General features: G+C 29.0%; 6 protein-coding genes across 6 annotated transcripts in view; 4 read left to right on the top strand and 2 right to left on the bottom strand.

Annotated features, from left to right (window-relative positions):
• LOC107884997 (cuticle protein 19) overlaps window positions 1–26,001 on the bottom strand; it is a 242,218-nt gene that overhangs the window by 204,078 nt on the left and 12,139 nt on the right. The window lies entirely within an intron of this gene.
• Window positions 5,639–6,742, top strand: cp38 (cuticular protein 38). The gene is made up of 2 exons (NM_001172271.2): window positions 5,639–5,715; window positions 5,863–6,742. The coding sequence occupies exons 1-2, from the start codon at window positions 5,704–5,706 to the stop codon at window positions 6,331–6,333; spliced, it is 483 nt and encodes a 160-aa protein (NP_001165742.1). The 5' UTR covers window positions 5,639–5,703; the 3' UTR covers window positions 6,334–6,742.
• On the top strand, window positions 10,963–11,841 carry cp39 (cuticular protein 39). The gene is given in 2 exon segments (NM_001172248.1): window positions 10,963–11,036; window positions 11,183–11,841. Coding segments are annotated over 2 exon segments (483 nt in total). The 5' UTR covers window positions 10,963–11,024; the 3' UTR covers window positions 11,654–11,841.
• Window positions 15,682–16,622, top strand: LOC100574951 (cuticle protein 7). Its single transcript, XM_008189030.3, has 2 exons — window positions 15,682–15,815; window positions 15,962–16,622. The coding sequence occupies exons 1-2, from the start codon at window positions 15,804–15,806 to the stop codon at window positions 16,430–16,432; spliced, it is 483 nt and encodes a 160-aa protein (XP_008187252.1). The 5' UTR covers window positions 15,682–15,803; the 3' UTR covers window positions 16,433–16,622.
• Window positions 20,175–21,082, top strand: LOC103310513 (cuticle protein 7-like). Its single transcript, XM_008189028.3, has 2 exons — window positions 20,175–20,295; window positions 20,439–21,082. The coding sequence occupies exons 1-2, from the start codon at window positions 20,284–20,286 to the stop codon at window positions 20,892–20,894; spliced, it is 468 nt and encodes a 155-aa protein (XP_008187250.1). The 5' UTR covers window positions 20,175–20,283; the 3' UTR covers window positions 20,895–21,082.
• Window positions 24,067–24,928, bottom strand: cp33 (cuticular protein 33). Its single transcript, NM_001172244.1, has 2 exons — window positions 24,855–24,928; window positions 24,067–24,705 (listed from the first exon to the last, which is right to left on the bottom strand). The coding sequence occupies exons 1-2, from the start codon at window positions 24,864–24,866 to the stop codon at window positions 24,262–24,264; spliced, it is 456 nt and encodes a 151-aa protein (NP_001165715.1). The 5' UTR covers window positions 24,867–24,928; the 3' UTR covers window positions 24,067–24,261.

Raw genomic sequence — 26,001 nt, 5'->3', positions numbered from 1 at the left:
AAAAAAAAACTCTCGGAAGGTTTTGCTAATTTTATTATATTAATTAAATAAAAATTTACAATTATCTCTATAATAATATAGTCTGTACCTATCTATTGTAGATCCATGAGACGTGTGATGATTTAGCACCACCATATCTATTGTATGAAAATTAATTTGTAGGAAAATATGCATTTCGAGTAAGACAATGAATTACAGTGAAATAATGTACCTATATGCCGTTTTTAATAGACGCAATTAAACAGTAATTAGACCAAACAGGATGCACTATAATATATTATGTTTATTTTTTTTTCAAAGTAATGTTTGTTTATCAATCAAGGATCCGTTAAGTTTGTAAAAATTTCGAAGAGTCATACTAAGCTGGAAATCGAAAGTATGCCTTTTATCGTCGAGAACATTTACGCAGGTAAATTGTATATTTTTCGTACCTAACTGTTTGCAGGGTAGGTACCATATTATGATAATTCTATAACAATTTGTAGAAAACGACGCGATAGTGTCCGACGACTTCCTCCATCGATGTTTCCTATAGGATGGACAATTTAAATACGATCCTTATATTGTTATTGTTGTTGTTATGGGAGAAGGTTATTAATTAAAAGCCAAGTTTCTGACCTTGTACAGACGTTGTTACCGCAGTGGTAGTTTTGTTGTTTTCCCCATTGTCCGAATCGTCCAGCCAACCTTTTCATTCTGTAGAAACGATGCAAGAACTTGACTATAATATAAATTATAATATATGTATAATATTGTAGCTAATTATTATAGTTGTACCACGGCAGGCTTTACCATTGTACATTATGTTTTATCGTAAATTACAGTTATTATTATTATTATCATCATCATAATATTATATAATATTATATTGTGTGTATACGAAACGTTGTTGTACATTATATATTTATAATGACGTAGAAAATAATAATACATACTTACGATCGTGTTATATTATGACCCTTATCTATATTTCTCAGCACGTGCTTAAAATACTAAAATATATTAGGTATCATCCTCTCTCTATATCACAATAAGCGGTCACTATACATTTTTGTCCCTCTCTAACTTACATTAGCCGGATTATTGTTTGTCACTACTCTCTAGTCTCTAGAGCCAGCGGTATTATATTATTATATGTTCGGTAAATGGGTATTGAGGTTTTCACGAAATGAGTTTTCATACACTAATTCATTCATATATGAGTACACAATATGTAATGTCATATTGAATAAACACACATAAACGCAATACAGGATAACCAGTTTGTTATGGATTAACAATATTTTGAAAATTGTGTCTGAAAATAATATTGAGTAGGTATATAAATATTATATTATTATTATATAATAAGCATGTGCTTAAAGGTGGTACATAGATATTATTTTTTGTTAAAAAAAAAAAAAATTTATATAATTTATAAAACACGAGTCGTTAAGTTTTAATTGTATACATAAGAAACTTAATCTAAAAAAAAATGCTACAACTTACCATCACTAGGTATATTGTATTGAAGTATTCCCAATTTATATTATAGGTACATTTGAACTATAATTTTTAGTTAATGTTCAATTACAAAAAATATTTTTGATCTAACATCACATAATATTATACAGTTTTTTTTTAACCATTTTAAAGTTAAGAAACGGCATATTATAATTGACGGTTTAATTTAGATAAAATAATAATAACCTTTGAAAAAAAACATGACATTTTTAATTCAAATATGTATTGAATAAGAAAAATTTTAAAAACGTTGTTAACTTATAATTACTGTACATTATTACATGAAATAAACAAAATATTTTATTCATATTGTTATAGTTAAAATGTAATTTGATAATATATTTAATATTTAACATTTGTTCTTTGTGATTTTTTTTCGAAATAAAATACAACTTCACTGCAGATTGTAACTATTATGGCATGGTAATAGCTTTAAATTTAATAAAATACAATATAATGAAAATTAAAATAATTTCAACGTACTCATTCAAAATGATGGCTAGCTGATTCTATTTGCTTTTAGTATATTTAGTTTAAGCTTAACAGACAAAAACGATAGCGTGATATATTATAATTAATATTCAAAAACGATTATAATTTAATATAGTTATGGGATGAGTTTTAAAATTAACACCCTGTATATAATGGAATAGTTAAATACTGACCCTACTTGGCGCCTTTTACAACGTTCTACTAGACAATAGACGGTCACACCCATGATGAAAAACATTTTACGAAATGTGTTCTTTGTCAATTCTTAATGAAATTGTTAATACTATAAACGAGTATAATAAATAGTCTAGTACAAATAATATTATTTATGGTATTTTTATATGTTTTGAGTTTATTAATATTTACAAATTGCAAGTGGTTTAGCAAATAAATAGGTATGCCACTATAATACCTAAACAATTACTTATATACTTACTATTAAATGACATTTTCAATTATTGCTTTCATTTTTCTCTTATGACTTCATGAGATACCGTAGACTACAAGTGGTGTATTACAAATATAACTATAGAATTGTCATCATACCATAAAACAAAAAAAAAATATTTAATAAAAGTACAAACACCAATCAATAATAAATAATGATTTAGAAATTAATTTTATTGTATTTAGTTAATATTGCACACTTTGGGAAATCATAGTTTTAATAATTTATAGAAAATAATTACGCCAGTAGATTTTCAACTAACTACCTATTATTTATAACTATTTATTTATTATTTGTATAGAATGGCAGAATTTATGCAAAATATTACATTTACAATAACATTGGGTGGTTAGTTGTTTTATGTCTGTATACAAAACCGTGTTAAGTATGTACTATACGTCTATACATATGTTATAAAGAAATTATCGATTTTTTTAAAATTATTTAGTTATAGTGTTTGTACAGTCTATTTACATGTATGTTTAATACATTTTAAACTTCATTTAAAAATTTAATCACATCCATTTTACGTAAAAATAATATGAAGAAAAAACCAACAACCAATTATTGTGACATACATATTATTTTTACAGAACACTACAATCTGTGTTTTTACATGATGTAGTTTTTAAAAAAAAAATTAAATTATATCTACTAAAATCTATAGAGGGTTTGTTGTAAATGTTGTTCTAGTAGCAATGCTCTGTTGGGAAAAAGTTTTTTGTATAGTTTTAGAGTTTCGTACATCGATAACCTATTGGTTTTAAATTCACGAACATGAAATTTCATCAAAATTTTTATTTGCAAAATTCTTTCATAGTGCACTAGACGGACTACTAAAGTAGAAACTAAAACTCCAAATATTTTACTTACATTTTCTTGCGTTGTATTTTTAGAACAATTTTGTCTTAGAATTATTTCTTTAGATAAATATAATCAAATAGTGAAAATAAGCTAAAAATATTATTTTTATACCAACTATTTACTAATAAGTAACAACATTAATCAAACAAAACAAATATTGGTATTTTCTAGTACAATTATTAAACAACACAAAATATATGAAATGCAAATCATAATTATTCATTAAACATATTGCATATATATTTTTTACGAGATTAGATGCCTTACCACGTGTAACTGCATTTATTTAAAAACATTAAATCATTATTAAAAATTAAAATTATATTGTATACATTAGTATTTTTTATTATTATTTATTGTGAAAATGCGTAGGTTTAAATTAAATAAGCTATAGTAAGTTTACATATTCATATTATTATTGTATACATTAATACATGTCACAAATAATATAATGGTTGAAGAATAATATTTATTATTTTTTATAATGACTGTTATTAAAAGAATATTTAAAAATACCTACATATAAAAAAATCTATAATCGCTTATTAAAAATCAGATTCCGAAAAAAATGTCTAAAAAAAAAATTAATATTTATGTTGTGGAATGGCCACATGGGTATTACGCCCACCATGTTCTATAAATTACATTTCCGCAGAGTTAGAATCCTTTATAATGTCGTTTTTAACTTAAAGCCCTCGTACTTATATGTGAGTAATATCGAGAATACGTCAGAAAAAAAATTGTTTAAGTATTTTATATTGTTCTGCCTCTTTTATGGATTAAACGAAAAGTAAAGATCAGGCTGTGAATAGTTTTTGTTTGAAAACTGCTAATCTAAAATATGTACTTTGACCGGAAAACAATAATAATGGACTTTCACAGTTGGAGCTTTCGCGTGTATAAGTCACCACCCTTGAGCACTAAGCAAACAGTACACCGATTCGGAGAACTTGCACTTATAAATCATACACTGTTGTGGGTAAAAATAAATTATATAATATATTGTACATAATGACTATATATATATATAATATATTTTAATATGTTATATATAGGTTATAATACTGGGGGTACGTTTCCGCAGATAAAGTGTGTAAAATTATATAAATTGAAAATGTCATTGTAATTGGCGACGATGTTTGAAGAAGCAGTAGATATTGGGTTGAGCGAGGGGTGGTAAGGGGTGTAGATGGTTCGGTAATGACACTTGACACGTATACGGCGATGGTTACGTATTTGCGCCGCCATCATTGGTCGCAGGACAAGTGATAGCTGCGTGTTAAGTGATTTGGTGACGAGAAAATATTATATATCCTTCACGTTTTCACAAAATCGCTCACGCAAATAATAATAATTATGAAAAAACGAACCCGTTTGATACTTATATTTATCTGACAACACTGTACACTGAACATGATGGTCATGATTTATACTAGGTGTATTATACTTAGTTGTAAAATTCTAATGAAAATGTTTGGACCAGTGAAAGACAGAAAAACGGGAGAGTGGAGAATAAGAAAAAATAATGAATTAAAAGTCTATTTAAAAAAGAAAACATAGTAAATATACAATTAGAAACCGAAGACTTCATTGGGCCTGGCACACTAGGCGAAGCCAGAACAACATAATAAAGATAACTATGGACGGGAACCCAGTTGGTAAAAGACCACTAGGGAGAACCAGGGACGGATCTGTCTCTATTTTAAATTATTGTCTGGCAATGTACTATAGTAGCATCTGCCTATAAACTAGTCTCGTTCAAACAATAGAAGCGTGTTAAATATGATATTACTATAATGATATGAATTCTTTAGACAGTTGTAGATATGAAATCAATTTCGAGTATAATACGTTGTTGATATATTTTATTATCAATACAGTGGCAACTTTCACTCTTTTACACTTTTGTCTAAAAAAGGAAACACATTAGTGTAATATTAAACAAAAATTAAACCATACAAATAATATATATTATTATGTGATAATTATCAGCATCCAAGATGTGTAGGATCATAAACAAAAAATAGTTATTCATAAAAATATGCATAAAGGTACCAACAATTAATTTTAAAATGAGTACATATATCTATATATAACAATAAAATATATAGGTAACAAAGTTAACAAAATTCATATTTTAATTGAACTTGATCCATATATTATACACTATTCAAACACAATATAATAAAAATTAAATATACGTCTACGCCCCAACCGGTTCTGTTTGACGACAAACGGTAACTATTGGTGGGAAAATGTCGACCATACAATATATATGGAAGGGATGCCGTGACGAATTTTTGGCATAAATACCACAATTCTGGTCTCTATAATCATCAGTTCATTTCTGTACACAGCCATCGAATAATTTGACCAAAAACCAAAACAACACTAAAATGGCCGCTAAAGTAAGTTAATATTATTTTGACTCGTAGTTTAAAAAATATATTTTACGTTTTTTTTTTTATACAAATCGGTTTTTTTAATTAGAAATTAAAGTTTATGGCAATTAGAAAAAATGGATAGTTTTTAATTCAGAAACTTTATTTTTACAGTTCGTCATCTTCGCCGCTTGCGTGGCTACCGCCCTCGCCCAATACTCTGCCCCAGCTTACAAGCCAGCGTACTCTGCGCCCGCTTACTCAGCACCAAAGGCTTACGCCCCAGAGCCCGCATACGCACCCACACCATACAACTTCGAATACAGCGTAAACGACCCACACACCTACGACGTGCACAGCCAATCCGAATACAGTGACGGAAACGGTTACGTCAAGGGAACCTACAGCCTCGTCGAAGCCGACGGCTCAATCCGTACCGTCGAATACACCGCTGATGACCACAGTGGTTTCAACGCCGTCGTCAAGAACGAAGGTGGATACAAGGCCCCATCATACTCTGCACCAGCCTACAAGCCAGCTTACTCTGCACCAGCTTACTCTGCACCAGCATACTCTGCACCAGCTTACTCTGCACCAGCATACTCTGCCCCGGCCTACAAGCCAGCTTACAAACCAGCATACTAAATTATTTAGCCATGTGAACCAACACCCTTCTTCTTCTTTTATCTAATGTTTTCTTCGTGTACTACCCTGGGCCATTGCGTTCATATTGAACCGTGGTTTCAATGTCATACCATGCCGTATTAATGTATAAGACAATTGGTACGACTTATGTATTTATTGTGTAAATATATATAACAATGTGTATATTTATTGAACATCTATGATTTTTTTTTAATTTCCTTCTTACACTCCTGCCTGAACAAATAATGTATATTAATATATACATTTATTTATTGAAAAATATATTTTATGGTTTATCTGATAACTTATAAAGCAGAAAATATGCTTCAATATTTATATGTACCAATAAATTATTAGTACTATTGTAAATAAATAGTAAAAGATATTAAAAAAGAGAGAATTCACTTTACCCACAACAACAGTTTAAAATATTTAATTTTGTTTGAATTCATAAAAATATAATGATGTACCTAGGTACCTAAAAATTTCACAAAACGTTTATAATATAATATGTTCCAAACTACGAATACTAAGTTGTTCTTCGGAAACTGCTTATCTAAAATATATATTTTGATCACCGAACAATACAAATCGACTTTAACAAATTAAGTTTTACGTGTTTAAGTTAAAACCCTCGAGCGTTAAGCAAACAATACATAGCTTCAGTGAACTTGCACTTATAAATCACGAACTGCTGTGGGTAAAACTACCATCGTATTCTAATATATTAGGTATACATAATATTATATTGATGACTTTGTTATAATATATAATATAATATTGGTTATACTATTATGTACATATAAAACCAGGGATGTTTCCAAGGGCAGTGTAAAATTATAAAAATTGAATAATAGGTCATTGTAATAACTTGTGATGGTGTTTGAAGAAGCAGGATCATCGACGGTGCGAGGGTTGGTTGGGTTAGTTGCAGTTTTTTTTGTGTTGCCACTTGACACGTTTATAGTAACGGATCTGTACGTCACCATCGCGATTGTTGGTCTTAAGACAAGCTATATCTACGCGTTATGTGATTTGTCAACGATATAGTGTATTATTTACATTTTCATAAAGTTCTTGGTCATTTTTTAATTTTTGTAAACATTGATTTTTAAAATAAAATTATTATTTCATAATTTCATATATTTTATGTATAAATTATTTCTATTGTTCGTGTGTAAGTATTCAAAGTCCTCTTAACGGCTAAATCACTTTTGATGAAATTTGTTGTGTGTGCCTGAGTGAGTCCTTGAATGGTTTATATTTACAACCAGACCTAGTAAGCTCAACCCGGGGAGGTGCCCGAATAGGGATTTGAGATTTACAATGGAGTTGTTGGTTTAGTAAAAACCCGGCCAAGTGCGAGTCGGACTCGCGCACGAAGGGTTCCGTACCATCATCAGCTATAAACATGTTGGCAACACTGCTTATATTATATATTCTAGGATTTTTTGTATTTTTTGTTATAGCGGCAACAGAAATATATAATCTGTTAAAATGTCAACTTTCTAACTTTCATGGTTCATGAGATACAACCTGGTGAGGGACGGACGGACGGACGGACAGCGGAGCTTTGGTAATTGGGTCCCGGTTTATCGTACGGAACCCTAAACATTTTTGCCTTTAGTTATAGGAGAAATAACTAGTAGAAATTAGTATTTATTTATTACTGGTTGCCATTGGTTTTTCGGAAAGATCTGGTAAAAGTATGTATTAAATCGAACCTTCTCACATTGTCTATACCATGGTGGCTGAGTTGCACTTATAGCAGGTGGTGTGTCTAATTGATAATATGGTGTCGCACTTTGTTCGCGATCTAACCTAGTCAGATTGCTTACCTGCAGGATCGCTGAGTTGCAATTACAACAATAATTCACACCCAAAACAAGTTGAACAATCACAATAATTTTAAGATTTACCTATCATTTTTTAGTCAAATATTTTGTTATATTTAATAATAATATATGGGTTGAAAGTCCAGGAAATGGAACCGAACCGAAAAGAACCGGTTTTGGAACCGGAACCCTTTGAATATTGGGAACCGGAACCCTCAAATACATTTTTTTAGGAACCGAAACCGAAACCTATATTTTGATGTAGAGGTTTTTACGGTTTTTTTCGGTTCTAAAATCCAATAGATATTTTATCTATAGTGTAAGTTAGTAATAACTAATTATTAGTAATAATAAATAATTATAGAAGATGTAGACCTTTACAAGTTTATCAATGCTAAGAAATAAGAATATTATTATGTGTACAAGTATAACAGAATTGTCATAAAAGAAATACCAAAAATCCAAATTCTAACTTCCATGTAATCGATATCAATATTATTATTGAATCGCAATTCGCAATAGCTGATGTATAATTTCTGAAAATAATAGTAATTTGGACGTTTATAAGTGATTCAGAATTCAGAGTAAGTTATCATATAAATTATAAATTAAAATTTTATTGTTACCTTACTAATATGCCTGCATTGATAATATTAAATACCTAAACGTAATGCGGGTATCGTTAACTCTTTTCTCTATACTATGCTCTGTACGACAAATCTACTAAACTGTTCTTCCGTCTTCATTAGTGCGGTATATATTGTTTAAATTTATATTTTTATATATAAGTTATAAATTATTATATCAAACTGAAACATGGGCCACCCAAGTGTGTTAAAAATTTATTCTTATTTGTTTTTTTAGTAATAATTTTTTATTTATTTTAAATATTAAAATGTATTTATTTATTTTAATTTATAATTTTATAATAATTCATTTTTTTATAATATTACCTAAATTCTGAAATAGTTACACTTAATTACAAATACCTGTCACTAAAAAGAGGTTATTAATATTATGTTCATTTTTTTACATAGTACTTTATTGATAAAAAAAAAAGTCAAATAATAAGGGTTAAAACCGGTATTAACCGAAACCGAAACCGAAATTTGATATTTTTGAAAACCGAAACCAGAACCAAAACTGAAATTTTCGGTTTTTGAGAACCGAAACCTAAACCCAAACCGATAAAATCATAAAGGTTCCAATCCCTGGACTTGAAACCCTTATAAAATGTTTACAAATTAATAACAATAATTTCAATAACACTCATAACATATAGGGACACGAAGAGGAACACTAGAACGGTTTTGACGATATTTTTATTTTGCTATTAAAGTTATTAATTTTACTAATAAGCAATAATTATACATTCTGTTAAGATTATTTTTTTGCGAGTTTAGTCAAAATTTGAACTTGAAATTAACAGCTAAAAGAACAAATTATGAGAATTCTCATCATAGTATTAAATTTTTAAAATTTTTTATTGAGTGAAAGCATTTTTACCACATTTTATAGAAAAAACAAAAATTAAAAAATATTCTAACTGCAAATATTAAAAAGAATCAAAATATTTTGAAGATTTATTCATATTATACAAAAAACTTGGTATAAACATAAAAAGAAAATGTCATGCATTAAATTTGAATTTTAACTAAATGTCAAAAAATTTCTTAGAGGTAGAAAAACTTATATGGAATCTTGTTTACATTTTTAAATTTTGAATATCAAAGGAAAATTTAGTATGCATTATGAACAACAAATAAATCTAGTGATTTGGATAAATTTTGTCAAAATTTGAACTTCTAATGTATATAAAAAATTATATAACGAACGGAAATATCTAAAGCTAAATTTCAAGAGAAAAAATTAAAATTATTATAATGACAAATATCTATTAACAGCTAATAAGGTGTTAAAATATATTATTGATTACTAATAAATTGAAAATGCCATTCTTAACATTTGGTGACAATTTCATATATCTAAGAAAATTTTGGTTTTTAAGTAAAAAAAAAAATAATATCGATTGTGTAGAAAACTGATTTTGACTGTTATAGGTATTTGGTTTTTCTTAATTGTTTTATTAGTTTTCTCGATTGTTTTAAATAGTTCATTACTTTTGACTCCCAAAGAACCAATAAGTTCTAATTTTCTATTAAAAATCTCCCAAAGTTGATAATTGAAGTATTTTTACTTATCCAAAAGAGGTGATGAAAGACACGTAAAAAACATACCTAATCACCATTAAAAATAATAAAATTTTTCGCTTTACTTAGAATCTATAATATTCAATGAGATAATTATTAAATCAAGCAACACAATAATTAATATAATCAGTTGTTAGTATATTCAATTATTGTTGTTACCTTGTTATCGATTCAGTGACTACTTTCACTCATTTATTACTTTTGGAGAAAAAAAGAGATATATTTTTGTAATATTTAACCAAAAATATGATGTAAATGTGATTATTATCAGTATTCAAGATGAGTGGATCCTAATCAGTTATTCGTTGACATACAAGAACATTTTATTTTAAATTTCAGTATGTGAATGTGAATGAAAATCATATTTTTAATGAACATGATCTATAAATTAGACCACAATTATTTAATAAAAATGAAATGTACTTCACGGGTGTGTACGCCTGGCCAGTTCTTGTTCGATAATATACAAACGATATATACACCAACTGCCGGTGGGAAATTGTACATTATTATGTAATATACGTATGGAAGGGATGGTGGAACGAATTTTTAGCATAAATACTACAACTCTGGTCTCTATAATCATCAGTTCATTTCTGTACACAGTCATCGAATAATTTGACCAAACAACTAAAAGAACACTAAAATGGCCGCTAAAGTAAGTTAATATTATTTTGACTCGTAGTTAAAAAAACATATTTTACGTTTTTTTTTTATACAACTAAGTTTTTTTAATTAGAAATAAAAGTTTATGGCAATTAGAAAAAATAGATAGTTTTTAATTCAGAAACTTTATTTTTACAGTTCGTCATCTTCACCGCTTGCGTGGCTACCGCCCTCGCCCAGTACTCTGCCCCAGCTTACAAGCCAGCGTACTCTGCGCCCGCTTACTCAGCACCAAAGGCTTACGCCCCAGAGCCCGCATACGCACCCACACCATACAACTTCGAATACAGCGTAAACGACCCACACACCTACGACGTTCACAGCCAATCCGAATACAGTGACGGAAACGGTTACGTCAAGGGAACCTACAGCCTCGTCGAAGCCGACGGCTCAATCCGTACCGTCGAATACACCGCCGATGACCACAGTGGTTTCAACGCCGTCGTCAAGAACGAAGGTGGATACAAGGCCCCATCATACTCCGCACCAGCCTACAAGCCAGCTTACTCTGCACCAGCTTACTCTGCACCAGCTTACTCTGCACCAGCCTACGCTGCACCAGCATACTCTGCCCCGGCCTACAAGCCAGCTTACAAACCAGCATACTAATTTATTTAGCCATGTGAACCAACACCCTTCTTCTTATTTTACCTAATGTTTTCTTCGTGTACCACTCTGGGCCATTGCGTTCATATTGAACCGTGGTTTTAAAGTCATACCATCCCGTATTAATATATGACAATTGGTATGATTTATGTATTTGTTGTGTAAATATATATAAAAATGTGTATATTTATTGAACATCTATGATTTTTTTTTTTTTGATTACCACCATTTTATCAGTCATCACTTAACAAACAGAAAATACGCTTTAATTTTGATTATGATTTTGCTAGTTGAATTTAGTTGATACAAATTTGAAATTTCAGTATAATCATAAAATAGCGTTAAAAATACATGCGTAGCAAAACATGTAACAAAAAATTTCATATTGAACTTCTTGGTTATCTGAGATAAATTTAAAACTTTTTGTGTTGCTATATTACGTCTCAAACCAAGTACCTATACAAAATAATACACGTCGTGCGTCAGTGCCGTAGCCAGGGGGTTGATCACTGGGGGCACGTGCACCCCCCCAAATTTTTTTTAGCTTGTTTTATATTATATTATATGTTCGATAAAAATTAAAAGTTAAGACTGTCGAAGTAAACCATTTTGAAGGGGTTGGATTTAGGAAATATTGTACATCCATCATTAGTACTATATTTATGTGTGTAGTGACTGATCATTATAGTGTGTGCGAGTTCCCCGAATGCTTTATGTAATTTAAGATAAACGACGGCTAAGATTCTTGAACCCCAGTAAAGTACATACGCGCATTCACGTCACTATATTTTGTGATAAAAAAATTTTAACTTACATGTGCCACAAAACTCCTAAAAAATGGAAGACAAATTCCCCCAGTACCAAAAGCTCCTTTGGCTATTTTTGAAAACATATATTTGAATTCCTTAATCTCTTTTCTAGATTATGTAGGAAATGGATTTATGATCTGCAGTATTGTTTAATTAGTATTATAGTAACAGAGTAATTTTCTTTTTTTTTTCAAAATTCACTTTTACTTTTGAATTACTAAAAAAAAAAAAAATCGCTTCCAAGAAAACACACAAAAAGCGGAGAAATTGTTATGTTTTTTTCGAAATTAAAATTGGATTTCTGGAAGTATATATTTTTTCTGCTTATTGATCTAATTGCACGAAAAAACTACCAGCTTTCAACTGTTCTAATATAGTCTTGTATTTTTGTTAGTTAATTTTAATAATATTCGAACATAGAATGTTTTGTTTACAACACATTTTGATATAATGATAATAACATTGATGAATAAATTAACCTATGGTTTACAATAATATTGATACATTGTTATATTAAAATGTAGCTAATGTAGGTACTATACTTGTTAACATAAATATAATATAGTCATAAAACGAGTAGTAGATACACTTTATGAACAAAGGGGTCATAATTAGATATTTTAGCATTTCAAAAGTTATAGAGAAAAAAAATTAAATGTCCCTCCCAATATTTTTCTCTGGCTACGGCACTGTCGTGTGTATAACATTTAGGATACAGTTTAATATAATATTATGATTTATGATCCATCAATGATACATGTATACATGGATGATACATGCATCGCATCTGCCCTATATTGGCGATATTTAAGTTATGACAATGTATTATAAAGCAATCATTATTAAAGGTTTGTACTACTAGTTGATAATAATTTTAATTTATGAACTAAAATAATAATGAACATGAGCTGCATTCAATATATTATAAAGGGGATTGCATTTAGATCTTATTATTAGAATATATTGAGAACATAGGAAATTTAACGAGGCGTAGTATCACTTGTCAGTGTATACATATTTAGTAAGTTTACCAGTAATCTATATAATCACTATAATCCATATTGGAATACAATTTATTATACAGTATTCAAATTCAATATCCAAAGTACTATTTTCAGGATTAAGTATTTTGCATATTTATAATATTACACATGAAAACAATATTTTACTATTCATAGATATTAGATATTCTTATCTCGATTTAGTTGTGGGAGAGTTTAATAAATGTTCTAGTTTCCCAGTCACCAGTAAACCTGACATTGTTATAGATATAATATTATTACAGATAAATAGATAATAATTATTAATTATACTTATTTACGTAGTATAATCGTTTAATACATTATGTAATATACAGCTAGTACAAAAACACGTTGAGCTCCGTTGGTAATTCAGTCGGCAAAGTCAGTTTAGAGGCCGCATCGACGCGTTTAAAATACGTACTTAGTAGGTCTATGATATAGACATGATTTCTGAAAGGGGGAAAGGGATCAAAAATATAAAACGACATAGCTAAATGAGAAGGGGGAATTGGAAATCCCCTACTCTCTCAAAACTTTTTACTTATGTAGTAAAATATTTAAAAAATAAGGAACAATGAATATAATTTGAATTGATTTAAAATTCACATCAAACGCAATATGAAAGATAATCCACTGCAAAGCTAAAGGGAGGGGATCTGACCCCCACGTCGCCCCTTGAATACGCCACCGATGTAGGTAGTATTACGTGTCGACGTTGGCGATCCGCTCTCTGAAACATACCTACTTAATTATAGTTACATCGTTTCTTTAATCACGTATTTGTAATATTAAACTTATTAAAATAATAATTAAATAGTTTCTTAGATATATAGAGCTAGCCACTAAAAGAAATAATCAAAAATAAAATCATAACTAAAAATAATTTTTATTGGGTTATATAAAAAATTTTGATTTATCAATCACCTTAGCTATGTAGGAACATGCAGCTGAACAAATTTGATAGGTAATAAACATTTTAGTGTAAGGAATGTTATATCAAGTGTAGATAACATGCAACAATAGTATTATAATTTATTACAAATGGTGTATTACTCTTATCAAAAATCGACATCGTCGTCATGTCCAGAAAAATAAAACAAACAAATTATATACTTCGATTCTTGGGAAGGAACCGGATCACCTACGATCAATTTCAATATTTTATCTCATCGCCTCATACTAGCAAACTCCATCACTCCTATTAATTTTTCTTTTACCATCACCAACATATCATAATAACACAATTACCTATATTAGCCATCAGGACCCATACAAAGAAGCCTATTATTTATTAATATTATAGATACGAATAAAATATCATAGTATTATTATAACCTAGTTATATTATATTATTTTCTGACACTACAATAATATAACGATGTATGTATAATTAATTATTACGCTATTTTTCAAAGACGATAAAATTGATATTTTATCTTTTTTTACTAATGAATTTATCTAGATAAGTGGAATTTATATTTTAAACAATTGTTCATATAACTTACAATTATTTATCAAGATAAGATAAAAGGTAATTACATAATATTTAACTGGATAATTTATGTAGACCTACACTGCTGATCCCTGTAATTGATGTGTTAAATTGTAATTCAATCATATTACCATTGTACCTATATGAAAAACATTTCTACGAGAAGACGGCCTGTCAATCTATATTACTAAATATTATATTATATGATTATCATACTTCTATTAAAGTACCTAATTTATTTTAATAATAAGCAATATCGTTATACAGTAGGTATGTTAAGTTAATTTTTTGGCAAATATAGTGAATATTGGATCTTTAAATTAATATAAAATAAAAATGTTGACAATTTTAATTTCTTTTATACAGCTAAAAGAAAAACTTATGAAAATTCTCATCATGAAATAAAACAATAAAAATAATAAAAATACTGTGATAATTATTAGTATTCAACATAAGCGGATCGTAATCGATTATTCGGGAGTACAAACAATTTATTTTAAATGTCAGTATGTGGACATGAACAAAATTTATATTTTTAATGAACTTGATCTATATTTACACCCGTTGAACATAATTAATTAATACAAATTAAATGTACAACACGGGCGTCTACGCTTCGACCGGTTCTTGTTCGATGATATAAGGACGGTTTATACAAAAACTGCCGGTGGGAAACTGTACAGTATTATACTATTATGTCATATACGTATGGAAGGGATGGTGTGACGAATTTTTAGCATAAATACCAAAACTCTGGACTCTATAATCATCAGTTCATTTCTGTACACAGTCATCGAATAATTTGACCAAACAACTAAAATAACACTAAAATGGCCGCTAAAGTAAGTTAATATTATTTTGACTCGTAGTTTAAAAAACATATTTTACATTTTTTTTTTATACAAATCGGTTTTTTTAATAAGAAATAAAAGTTTATGGCAATTAGAAAAAATGGATAGTTTTTAATTCAGAAACTTTATTTTTACAGTTCGTCATCTTCGCCGCTTGCGTGGCTACCGCCCTCGCCCAATACTCTGCCCCAGCTTACAAGCCAGCGTACTCTGCGCCCGCTTACTCAGCACCAAAGGCTTACGCCCCAGAGCCCGCATACGCACCCACACCATACAACTTCGAATACAGCGTAAACGACCCACACACCTACGACGTGCACAGCCAATCCGAATACAGTGACGGAAACGGTTACGTCAAGGGAACCTACAGCCTCGTCGAAGCCGACGGCTCAATCCGTACCGTCGAATACACCGCCGATGACCACAGTGGTTTCAACGCCGTCGTCAAGAACGAAGGTGGATACAAGGCCCCATCATACTCCGCACCAGCCTACAAGCCAGCTTACTCAGCACCAGCTTACTCTGCACCAGCCTACGCTGCACCAGCATACTCTGCACCAGCATACTCTGCCCCGGCCTACAAGCCAGCTTACAAACCAGCATACTAAATTATTTAGCCATGTGAACCAACTTCCTTATTTTTTCTTTCATACTTTCTTCGTGTACCTCTCTGGGCCACTGAGTTCATATTGAACCGTGGTTTCAAAGTCATATCATACCATATATAAGACAATTTGTACGATTTGTGTGTTTATTGTGTAAATATAATATATAACAATGTGTATTTATTGAAAATCATTGATTTTGTTTTTTAATTTATATACCTATCAGGCTTGCCTAAACATAGAATTAATAATAAAATTTAAAATTATTAATTATAAATTATAATATTTAATACATATTTTGTGTTTGTTATCACGTTCTAAGCAGAAAATATGCTTGATTATTGATGCACAAAAAAATATTATTGTTGCTAGTTTAGCAAGTTGGATTAAGTCTTTATAAATTCTTAGTGGTTTTCAAATAGTAAAATAAATTTAAATGCAACAGATGAAAAAATAAAATACATTTTACGCGTGAACCGTTTTTAAATATTTGATTTTTTTTTAATTCATAAAATAATGATTGCAGGAACTTTACACAAAAAACATATATATTATAATATAGATTTTTATATACTTAACATCTCATACGTTGGACTATGGGCATTAAGTTGTTCTTCAAAAACTGCTATTATAGGTATCCAAAATATATTTTTTGACTGGCAAAAAAATGACAATGGATTTTCACAGTTCTACATAATTAATTTACATCCCACGATCGTTAACGTTTAAGTACACTGATTCAGAGAACTTTCACTTTCACAGTGCTGTAGATTAAACTACAATAAAGCAATATATTAATATAGTATTATAAATAATATCCCAACTATTTTATCTGTATGTAAAGTATGTCCATCTGTTAGCCTGATACTCAACAATTACAAGACTGTTTTAAATAAAAGTTGTATCAATATATTCCTTGAAATGTAGAGGGTGTTTTAATTTACTTTTCAATTCCTATTTTGCTAAATAAACTTCTAAAGAGTAGCTCATACATTATACAATGAATTTAGTTTTCAGCTCACGAAAAAAGAATATATATTCGTTTACTTATAGGGTTGCCATTGGTTAAATATTATATTACTATTATTATGATTAGGTAGTTGAAATACGGCATATTATACATTTATTTACAAATATATTTATAAAATAAGCAAATATTTGGAACAGACAACATTGGGATGGACAGCTAGTAATATATATTGGTTTTAGTTTGATATACCCTAGTATGATATATGTATGTAACACGTTTGTATTCCGTGGATAAAGAGAGTTAAATTATATAAATTGAAAATTTTATATATTTGGTAATGGCTAAGGATATTCGAAGAGGTGGCATTATCGAGGACGGATGGACTGGTAGGGGGTGCAGTTAGTTCGGTGATGCTACTTGATGCTTGTATGGTGACGGGTATCCTAACGTATGTTCGTCACCATCATTTGTCGTTGGACAAGTGATAGCTATGCGTCAATAATTTGGCAACGAGATAATTATTTATATTTTAATAAAATTCAAGTTCATCACTCTTGAGATGCAGCAATAAATGTTTTTTTTTTTAAATAATAATAATTTTTATTTTTTTACAAATACATTTTTAGAGTGGGAAGGGGTGGGTTTATATCACCCTCAACACAATTTTTTCCCACAGTTAATTATTGTATAAGTAAACACATACTTAACAATGAATTAACTAAACTATCTATAAAATTAGAAAGTAATTTACTTATTAAGATTGACTAGAATGTGATATCCATAATTTGAATTTTAAGACAGCAATAATAGATGCCATTTTGTTTAACAACAAGGATTTATATCTGAAAATTATTTTATTTTTTAAATATTGTGTACACTTCCTGTACAAAAATCCACACCAGAACGTACATCTCAAATTTAAAGTAGTTTAAAACTTACTTACAGAATATAATGTCAGGGATAGAGTGTAATCCGTAGCTTTTAATAGAACTTTAATTTTGAGATTTACTCCCTAAAGTACAACTAGATCCAATTGGCCATCAAAAATACCCTTCAATTTAAAAATTTAAGCATTTTTAATGCCCCTAAACAGGCGATGAAAGACAAAAAAAAAATACATTCACAGTGAAATCAATAAATTTATCACTTCATTAAGAATGCAATATAATCAATAAGTTTATTATTAAATTCAAGGCTGATCAACTCAACTATTTTTTTAACTCGTTAATTTAAGTTATATTTAAAGTTAAAAGTTACTTTTTTTTGAAAATCAGAAAACGAAAATAACTTAGTTAGAAATCAGTTACTTTTTTTAGCATAAAATTAATAATTATTCCTACCTTTTCTTAAAGCTAACAAATAACTTAGTAATTCAATAAACTTCTCATAATTTTTAAATAAATGTATGTATTAAAATTAATTATCTACTGTACTTAGGTACTTAAATATACTTTAACAAATGATCAAATCGAAACAAAATAATTGAATAATTTGTATGTATTTGTTTGCGTAATGGTCCACAACTATATTAAATATTATAGTAATCAAATTCATTATTATAATATAATTAATTGATTACACAGCTCCATAGAAAGCAATATAGAAACAAGATTATGAAAATAGTTTTAGTCCACAGTCCAAGTTACACAGTCGACAAACTATTTGTTTATGACTTTATATGTCTACTGTTAAGATAATATCTATGTTGTGCACTCAGTCTTTGCAAGAGAAATTCAAACTTTATTCTCTACTTATATCTACGGCCTGGACATAATATCAGGTGAATTCTTAAAAATAAAAATTAACCTACGTCCCAAAACGTTGTTTTGAATGACGGGCCACGATAATTCCATAGCTGTAATCCAATAGCTATAATTCCATGATTGAATAAAAATATATTAATGAGTTATCTTTTTGTTTTATTTATGACGCAATTACTCCTATAACATTTTTGTTTATAATATCGGTATACATATAATAATATATTATGTGAATATTCAATATAATAACTATTATTATAAATTTATTATTTATCAATTAATATATTTAATATTTCGAATTATTATTATAATTTTTACAAAATTGAATATATTGTTTATCTGTGTTATAGGAATAAAATTAACTTAGCATGACAACAAAATAAATCAACTCATAAGATACTGAATAACATGGAAAAAAAGGTAACTCGTTTAATTAGAAGTTACTTCTAAAAAAAAATAACCCGTTATTTTATTTAACTTTTAACTCGTTAATGGCCTTTCTTTAATTAAATAAACCAGGTATCGACTAATTCATCAATTGATAAAACAATAAATTATTGTTATTATAGATACCAACCTTAATATCAATTCAGAATTTCAGTGACAACTTTCACTCACTTTTTACTTTTTACCATAAAAGTAAATATATTTATGTAATATTTAACCAAATATAAAACCATAAATGAAACATATATGATTCAATAATTATCAATGTTAGAGATGAACGAAATCATATAAAACGTAAATGGTTATACATAGACATACGCCACAGTACAAACAATTTATTTAGAAATGGAGTATGTGAACGTAAATGAAATTCATATTTTTAATGAACTTGATCTATATTTACACTCTTTCCACTTTGTATACTATTATTTAATAAAAATGAAATGTTTTTCACGGGCGTCTACGCCTCGACCGGTTTTTGTTCGATGATATACTAACGATAAACACAAACTGATGCAACTGGAGGGAAACTGTACACTATAATGTCATAATCGTATGGAAGGGACGCTGTGAAGAATTTTTAACATAAATACCACAACTCACGTCTCTTTAATCACCAGTTCTTTTCTGTACACAGTCATCGAATAATTTGTCGAAACAACCAAAAGAACCCTAAAATGGCCGCTAAGGTAAGCCAAAATGATAATCATTCGATGTTTTAAAACATTTACGTTTAAATGTCAATCGATATTTTAATATTTAATATAAGAAAACAAAGTATATGGTGATCGAAAAAATATATTATTTTTAATTTGAAAACTTTTTTTTACAGTTCGTCATCTTCGCCGCTTGCGTGGCTACCGCCCTCGCCCAATACTCTGCCCCAGCTTACAAACCAGCGTACTCTGCACCCGCTTACTCGGCACCAAAGGCTTACGCCCCAGAGCCCGCATACGCACCCACACCATACAACTTCGAATACAGCGTAAACGACCCACACACCTACGATGTGCACAGCCAATCCGAATACAGTGACGGAAACGGTTACGTCAAGGGAACCTACAGCCTCGTCGAAGCCGATGGCTCAATCCGCACCGTCGAATACACCGCCGATGACCACAGCGGTTTCAACGCCGTCGTCAAGAACGAAGGTGGATACAAGGCCCCATCATACTCCGCACCAGCCTACAAGCCAGCTTACTCAGCACCAGCTTACTCTGCACCAGCCTACGCTGCACCAGCATACTCTGCCCCGGCCTACAAGCCAGCTTACAAACCAGCATACTAATTTATTTAGTCATGTAAACCAACACCCTTCTTCATCTTTTATTTCATGTTTCTTCGTGTACCACCCTGGACCATCGCGTTCATATTGAACCGTGGTTTCAAAGTCATACCATGCTGTATTAATATATAAGACAAATGGTACGACTTATGTATTTATTGTGTAAATATATACTTTATACAACAATTGAACATCTTTGATTTTTCTTTTTAATAACCACTGCACACTCCTTACTGAACATAAGGATTATATTAGTTTATAAATTAATTATTAAAAAATATATTTTTATATATTTTGTGATGTGTCTGATAACTTTCAAAGCAGAAAATAAGCTTGAACATTCATGGTCATTTCTATTAGCAAGATGGATCTAGATGATACTTTCAGGAATGGGTCAACATAGTGATAAATTATTAGTACGTTCTGAAATACATAGTCAGAAAAAGTAAAAAAAAACTGAGAAAAAAAAAAAAATACTTTTTAAGCAACAACAGTTTAAAATATTTAATTTTGTTTGAATTCATAAATATATTATGATATATAGTACCTATAGGTACTCGAAAATTTCACAAAACGTATAAATTTTCTTTTTTTTATATATATTTCAGACTATAAACAGCTGTTTTTCGAACACTGCTTACCCAATATATATTTTTTGACCAACCACCAAGCAATAAAAATAGTCCGTCATTCATAAATTAATGATTGTAAATATATGTATAAAGTGTAATGTATTTCAATTATTTAAATAATTTTTCATTAAATATTTTTTTTCTAAGAAAATTTAAAGTTTCTGTTTATTTCTAATTGAGTTATAATAAAAATACTTTATAATATATCTAACACTTATTATATTTAATTAGTAAAAAGTTTTGGTGTACAGTTATTTAATTTTCAATACATAAGTAACAAAAACTAGTAAATAAATATATAATATCTGATTTATTTTACTACTGATATTACCTTCTAATATTTAAGTCTATATACATTGTAATATGTTTAGTTTGATATGAAAGAATCTTTAAACATTGTAACCATTTTTATGACATAGGCAATTTACGATGCGTTCATATGCCTTATGAATAATTATATACCAATGATAATGAAAAATAATAAGGATTTAAAGATCTTTTCTATTCTGCATTTTAAATTTGGTTTTAGTGATATTTTTATAAATAAAATGCAAATGTGTTTCCAGTATTAAAATGGTAGAATAACAAACACAGGGCTACAATTTATTATTTAGTTGAAATAAGGATTCTATACACTTATTACAGGTACATAATAGCTGTCTCCTAAATTATACAATTTTCCTCCCATCTTTATCTTAAAGAAACAGGTTAATATAATAATGCACACTAGTATTGATTGCCACCGATAATCAGGTAATTTGTCATTACATAAGAATTTGTTTACATAAATGTTCACACTAGTTACCTCTCATATCGAATTAATTAGTGATAATATATTTTATTTATGGAGATAAAAACTGTGTTTTATATTATACAAATTACAAATAACAGATTTATAGGTATAATAATAATTGATTTCACAGGTAGGTATATAATTAATTGAAAAACTCTAAATTATAACATAAGAGGATAATAACAATAGTAATAATAATAACAAAAATAATATATGTAATAAGAAGTAACCTTTAGTATTTAGTTGTTTTTGAGCTTAATTTAAATTTCTCCATATTTTTAAAATTAAAAATACCAATATTTAAACTATTTCCCATGGACATTAGTATATTAACAGTCACAATAGGTTATTATCTTTTTATTGTGGTTTTCCACATAGAATATATCGTTCAATCTAGTGTTAAATGAGTGTACTTACTAAACGTTGTGTTTTTAAGTATAGGAAAAATTATATTTTGAAATTATTGATAATAATGTAATTATTCAATACATTGTTTTCGATATTTAGAATAATATGAACAATTAAAAAAGTTTAGTCTGAGGTATTACATTAATACATAAAAAAAATAATTTATACAATATATAATACTCAACTATTAAAAAAAATAATATAATAATTCGATAGAAAAAGATTTAGTAGTATAATAAAATTATAAATGTACTTACATATTTATATACATTTTTATTTGTATTGGAATGAAGGATTTCGACAACTGAGGTCATTAGATTGTTACTGTGGGGCGGGTACTGTTGGTTTTTTAACAGGTGTTTGTATATGTGACAAGGATTTGTCACTAAAAATCTTGAGTGGTCACCCATCCGGGAACTAGTGACAACAGCCGGTGCGTACATTCACAGCACATTCGTAACTAAATTAAAACACCACGCAACACTAAGCAATTTCTATAAATATATTTATAACGTTTATTAATTTCTTAAGAACCGCTTATACATTAATTATTACCTATCCATTAGGAGACCACTAGTGTGGTCCTTGTACCTACATAGTCGGGAGGTAAATCGTAGCGTCTCTTATTTGTTATTACTTATGACTGAAATCACTAAAATATAAATGTATAAACTATAAAGGAAGATTTGTGTTGGTTCTTATAACGTAAATAATAGTAATTGATTAATATTTATTTTATAAAAATAAAAATAATTTAAATTTAAACCAAAAAAATTTATAAAAACCATATTTAATACAATTTCTATGTTTGGTAGTAGTAAATTACATTCACTCAAACATTTATGTCAGCGTTATAATAATATATTTTAGTAGAATCGTTATTCACTTGTTAAAAATATACAAATATACAAACAAACAAGTTTGTAAGATAGTTTAAACATTCAAAATTGACTTGTATTTCTACAATTTATAGTACGCCGACGTTAATGATTGAATAAATGTATTAGTTACAAAGATTTAAATCTTACTGACCAGACACTCAACAATTATGTATACATAAATATAATTATATTATCCATTTTAATATAATGTTCATAATACATATTAGGCAGGAGTGCAAGGTGGTAATTAAAAAAAAAAACTATTGACCCGTTCCTGCAAGTAACAACTAAATCCAACTTGGTAATAGGAATCACCAATTCAAGCTTATTTTCTACTTTGATAGTTATCAGACAGGCCACAAAATATATACAAATATATACCTACTACAATAAACAATTTTATATAATAATATAAAGTATCAGGAAGGAGTGCATAGGGATAATTAAAAAAAATGCATAGATTTTCAATAAATATACACATTGTTATGTATATTTACACAATAAATACATAAGTCATACCAATTGTCTTATATATTAATACGGCATGGTATGACATTGAAACCACGGTTCAATATGAACGCAATGGCCCAGGGTGGTACACGAAGAAACATGAAATAAAAGATGAAGAAGGGTGTTGGTTCACATGACTAAATAAATTAGTATGCTGGTTTGTAAGCTGGCTTGTAAGCTGGGGCAGAGTATGCTGGTGCAGCGTAGGCTGGTGCAGAGTAAGCTGGTGCGGAGTAGGCTGGTGCAGCGTAAGCTGGGGCCTTGTATCCACCTTCGTTCTTGACGACGGCGTTGAAACCGCTGTGGTCATCGGCGGTGTATTCGACGGTGCGGATTGAGCCGTCGGCTTCGACGAGGCTGTAGGTTCCCTTAACGTAACCATTTCCGTCACTGTATTCGGATTGGCTGTGCACGTCGTAGGTGTGTGGGTCGTTTACGCTGTATTCGAAGTTGTATGGTGTGGGTGCGTATGCGGGCTCTGGGGCGTAAGCCTTTGGCGCTGAGTAAGCGGGTGCAGAGTACGCTGGCTTGTAAGCTGGGGCAGAGTATTGAGCGAGGGCGGTAGCCACGCAAGCGGCGAAGATGACGAACTGTAAAAAAAAAGTTTCTGAATTAAAAAATAATGCTTTTTTTACAATCACTGATAGTTTTATTTTAATTTGTTGTATTATAATTAAAAATCTATTCCCATTAAAACTCAAACGTTTTAAAATATCATATCGAAGTAATTTTGACTTACCTTTGCGGCCATTTTAATGTTATTTTGGTTGTTATTTCACTTTATTCGTTGACTGGGTACAAAAATGAACTGGTGATTATAGAGACTTGAGTTGTGGTATATATGTTAAAAATTTGTCACAGTATCCCTTCCATACGATTATGATATGCGTACAATTTTTTATCGACAGTTAATGTATATTGTCTGTATATTATCGAAAAAGAACCGGTCCAGGCGTAGACGCAGGTGAACTACATTTCATTTCTATTAAATAATAAAATTGTGTTCAAAGAGAGTAAATATGGATCAAGTTCATTGATTACATAAATTTCATTCACATTCAATTCTCCAATTAAAATAAATTGTTTTTACACCCACGTATGTCTGTAATTAACACTTTATGGTTTACCATCCCTAGTGATGTAAATTTTCATGAAAACTTTTTACAAAAAATTTTATAATTTATCATATTAATTTCTTATCAAATAAATCTTTTGATATTATATGGTTGTAGTATATTTAACCTTCATAATTATATTTTAAAATATGTACTTTTTTAATATAATGTTGGTATTATTCTAATGAACATAATGTAGGAAATTCAAAATACAAATCATTAAATATATATAATATACTCCTATATCAATATATATTATTTAACTCGGTAAGAAAAATGTTGTATTTTTACTTTAGTATAAATTATGAGTGTATAATCGTTTGTTACAATTATTGATTTTTCAATTTTTAACGGAGGTAATTTATTGTTTGAGTCACTTTCTCAATTTTACCCAAATTATATTTATTTTTATTATAAGTGTCTTGTTTGATTCTGACGTTAAACTTGTTACAATGTAAATAAATATGAAACAATAATTTTATAAAGTATTTTAAAATTTTATTTAAACCTAAAATTTAATTAATTTAAGAAAATTACAAAAAAAATAAATTTCCAAAATGTTCAAGTTTTCAAAGAAAATTGTAAATTTTCAGAAATTTTCAATGAAAAAAAAAAAAATGTTCAATAGAAAATTTTCAAGCTTACATCTCTAACCATCCCGCATATTTTGAATAGGTACAGATAATTATCATTTATCACAGTGTTTTTATTATTTTATTATTATATGGATTTATTGTATTTATTTTTTGGTGTATTTCTGGACCACTGTTT

The sequence above is a fragment of the Acyrthosiphon pisum genome, chromosome A1 (assembly GCF_005508785.2).
Source record: "Acyrthosiphon pisum isolate AL4f chromosome A1, pea_aphid_22Mar2018_4r6ur, whole genome shotgun sequence".
Taxonomy (NCBI): Eukaryota; Metazoa; Arthropoda; class Insecta; order Hemiptera; family Aphididae; genus Acyrthosiphon; species Acyrthosiphon pisum.
This window is presented reverse-complemented; position numbering and strand designations above follow the sequence as displayed.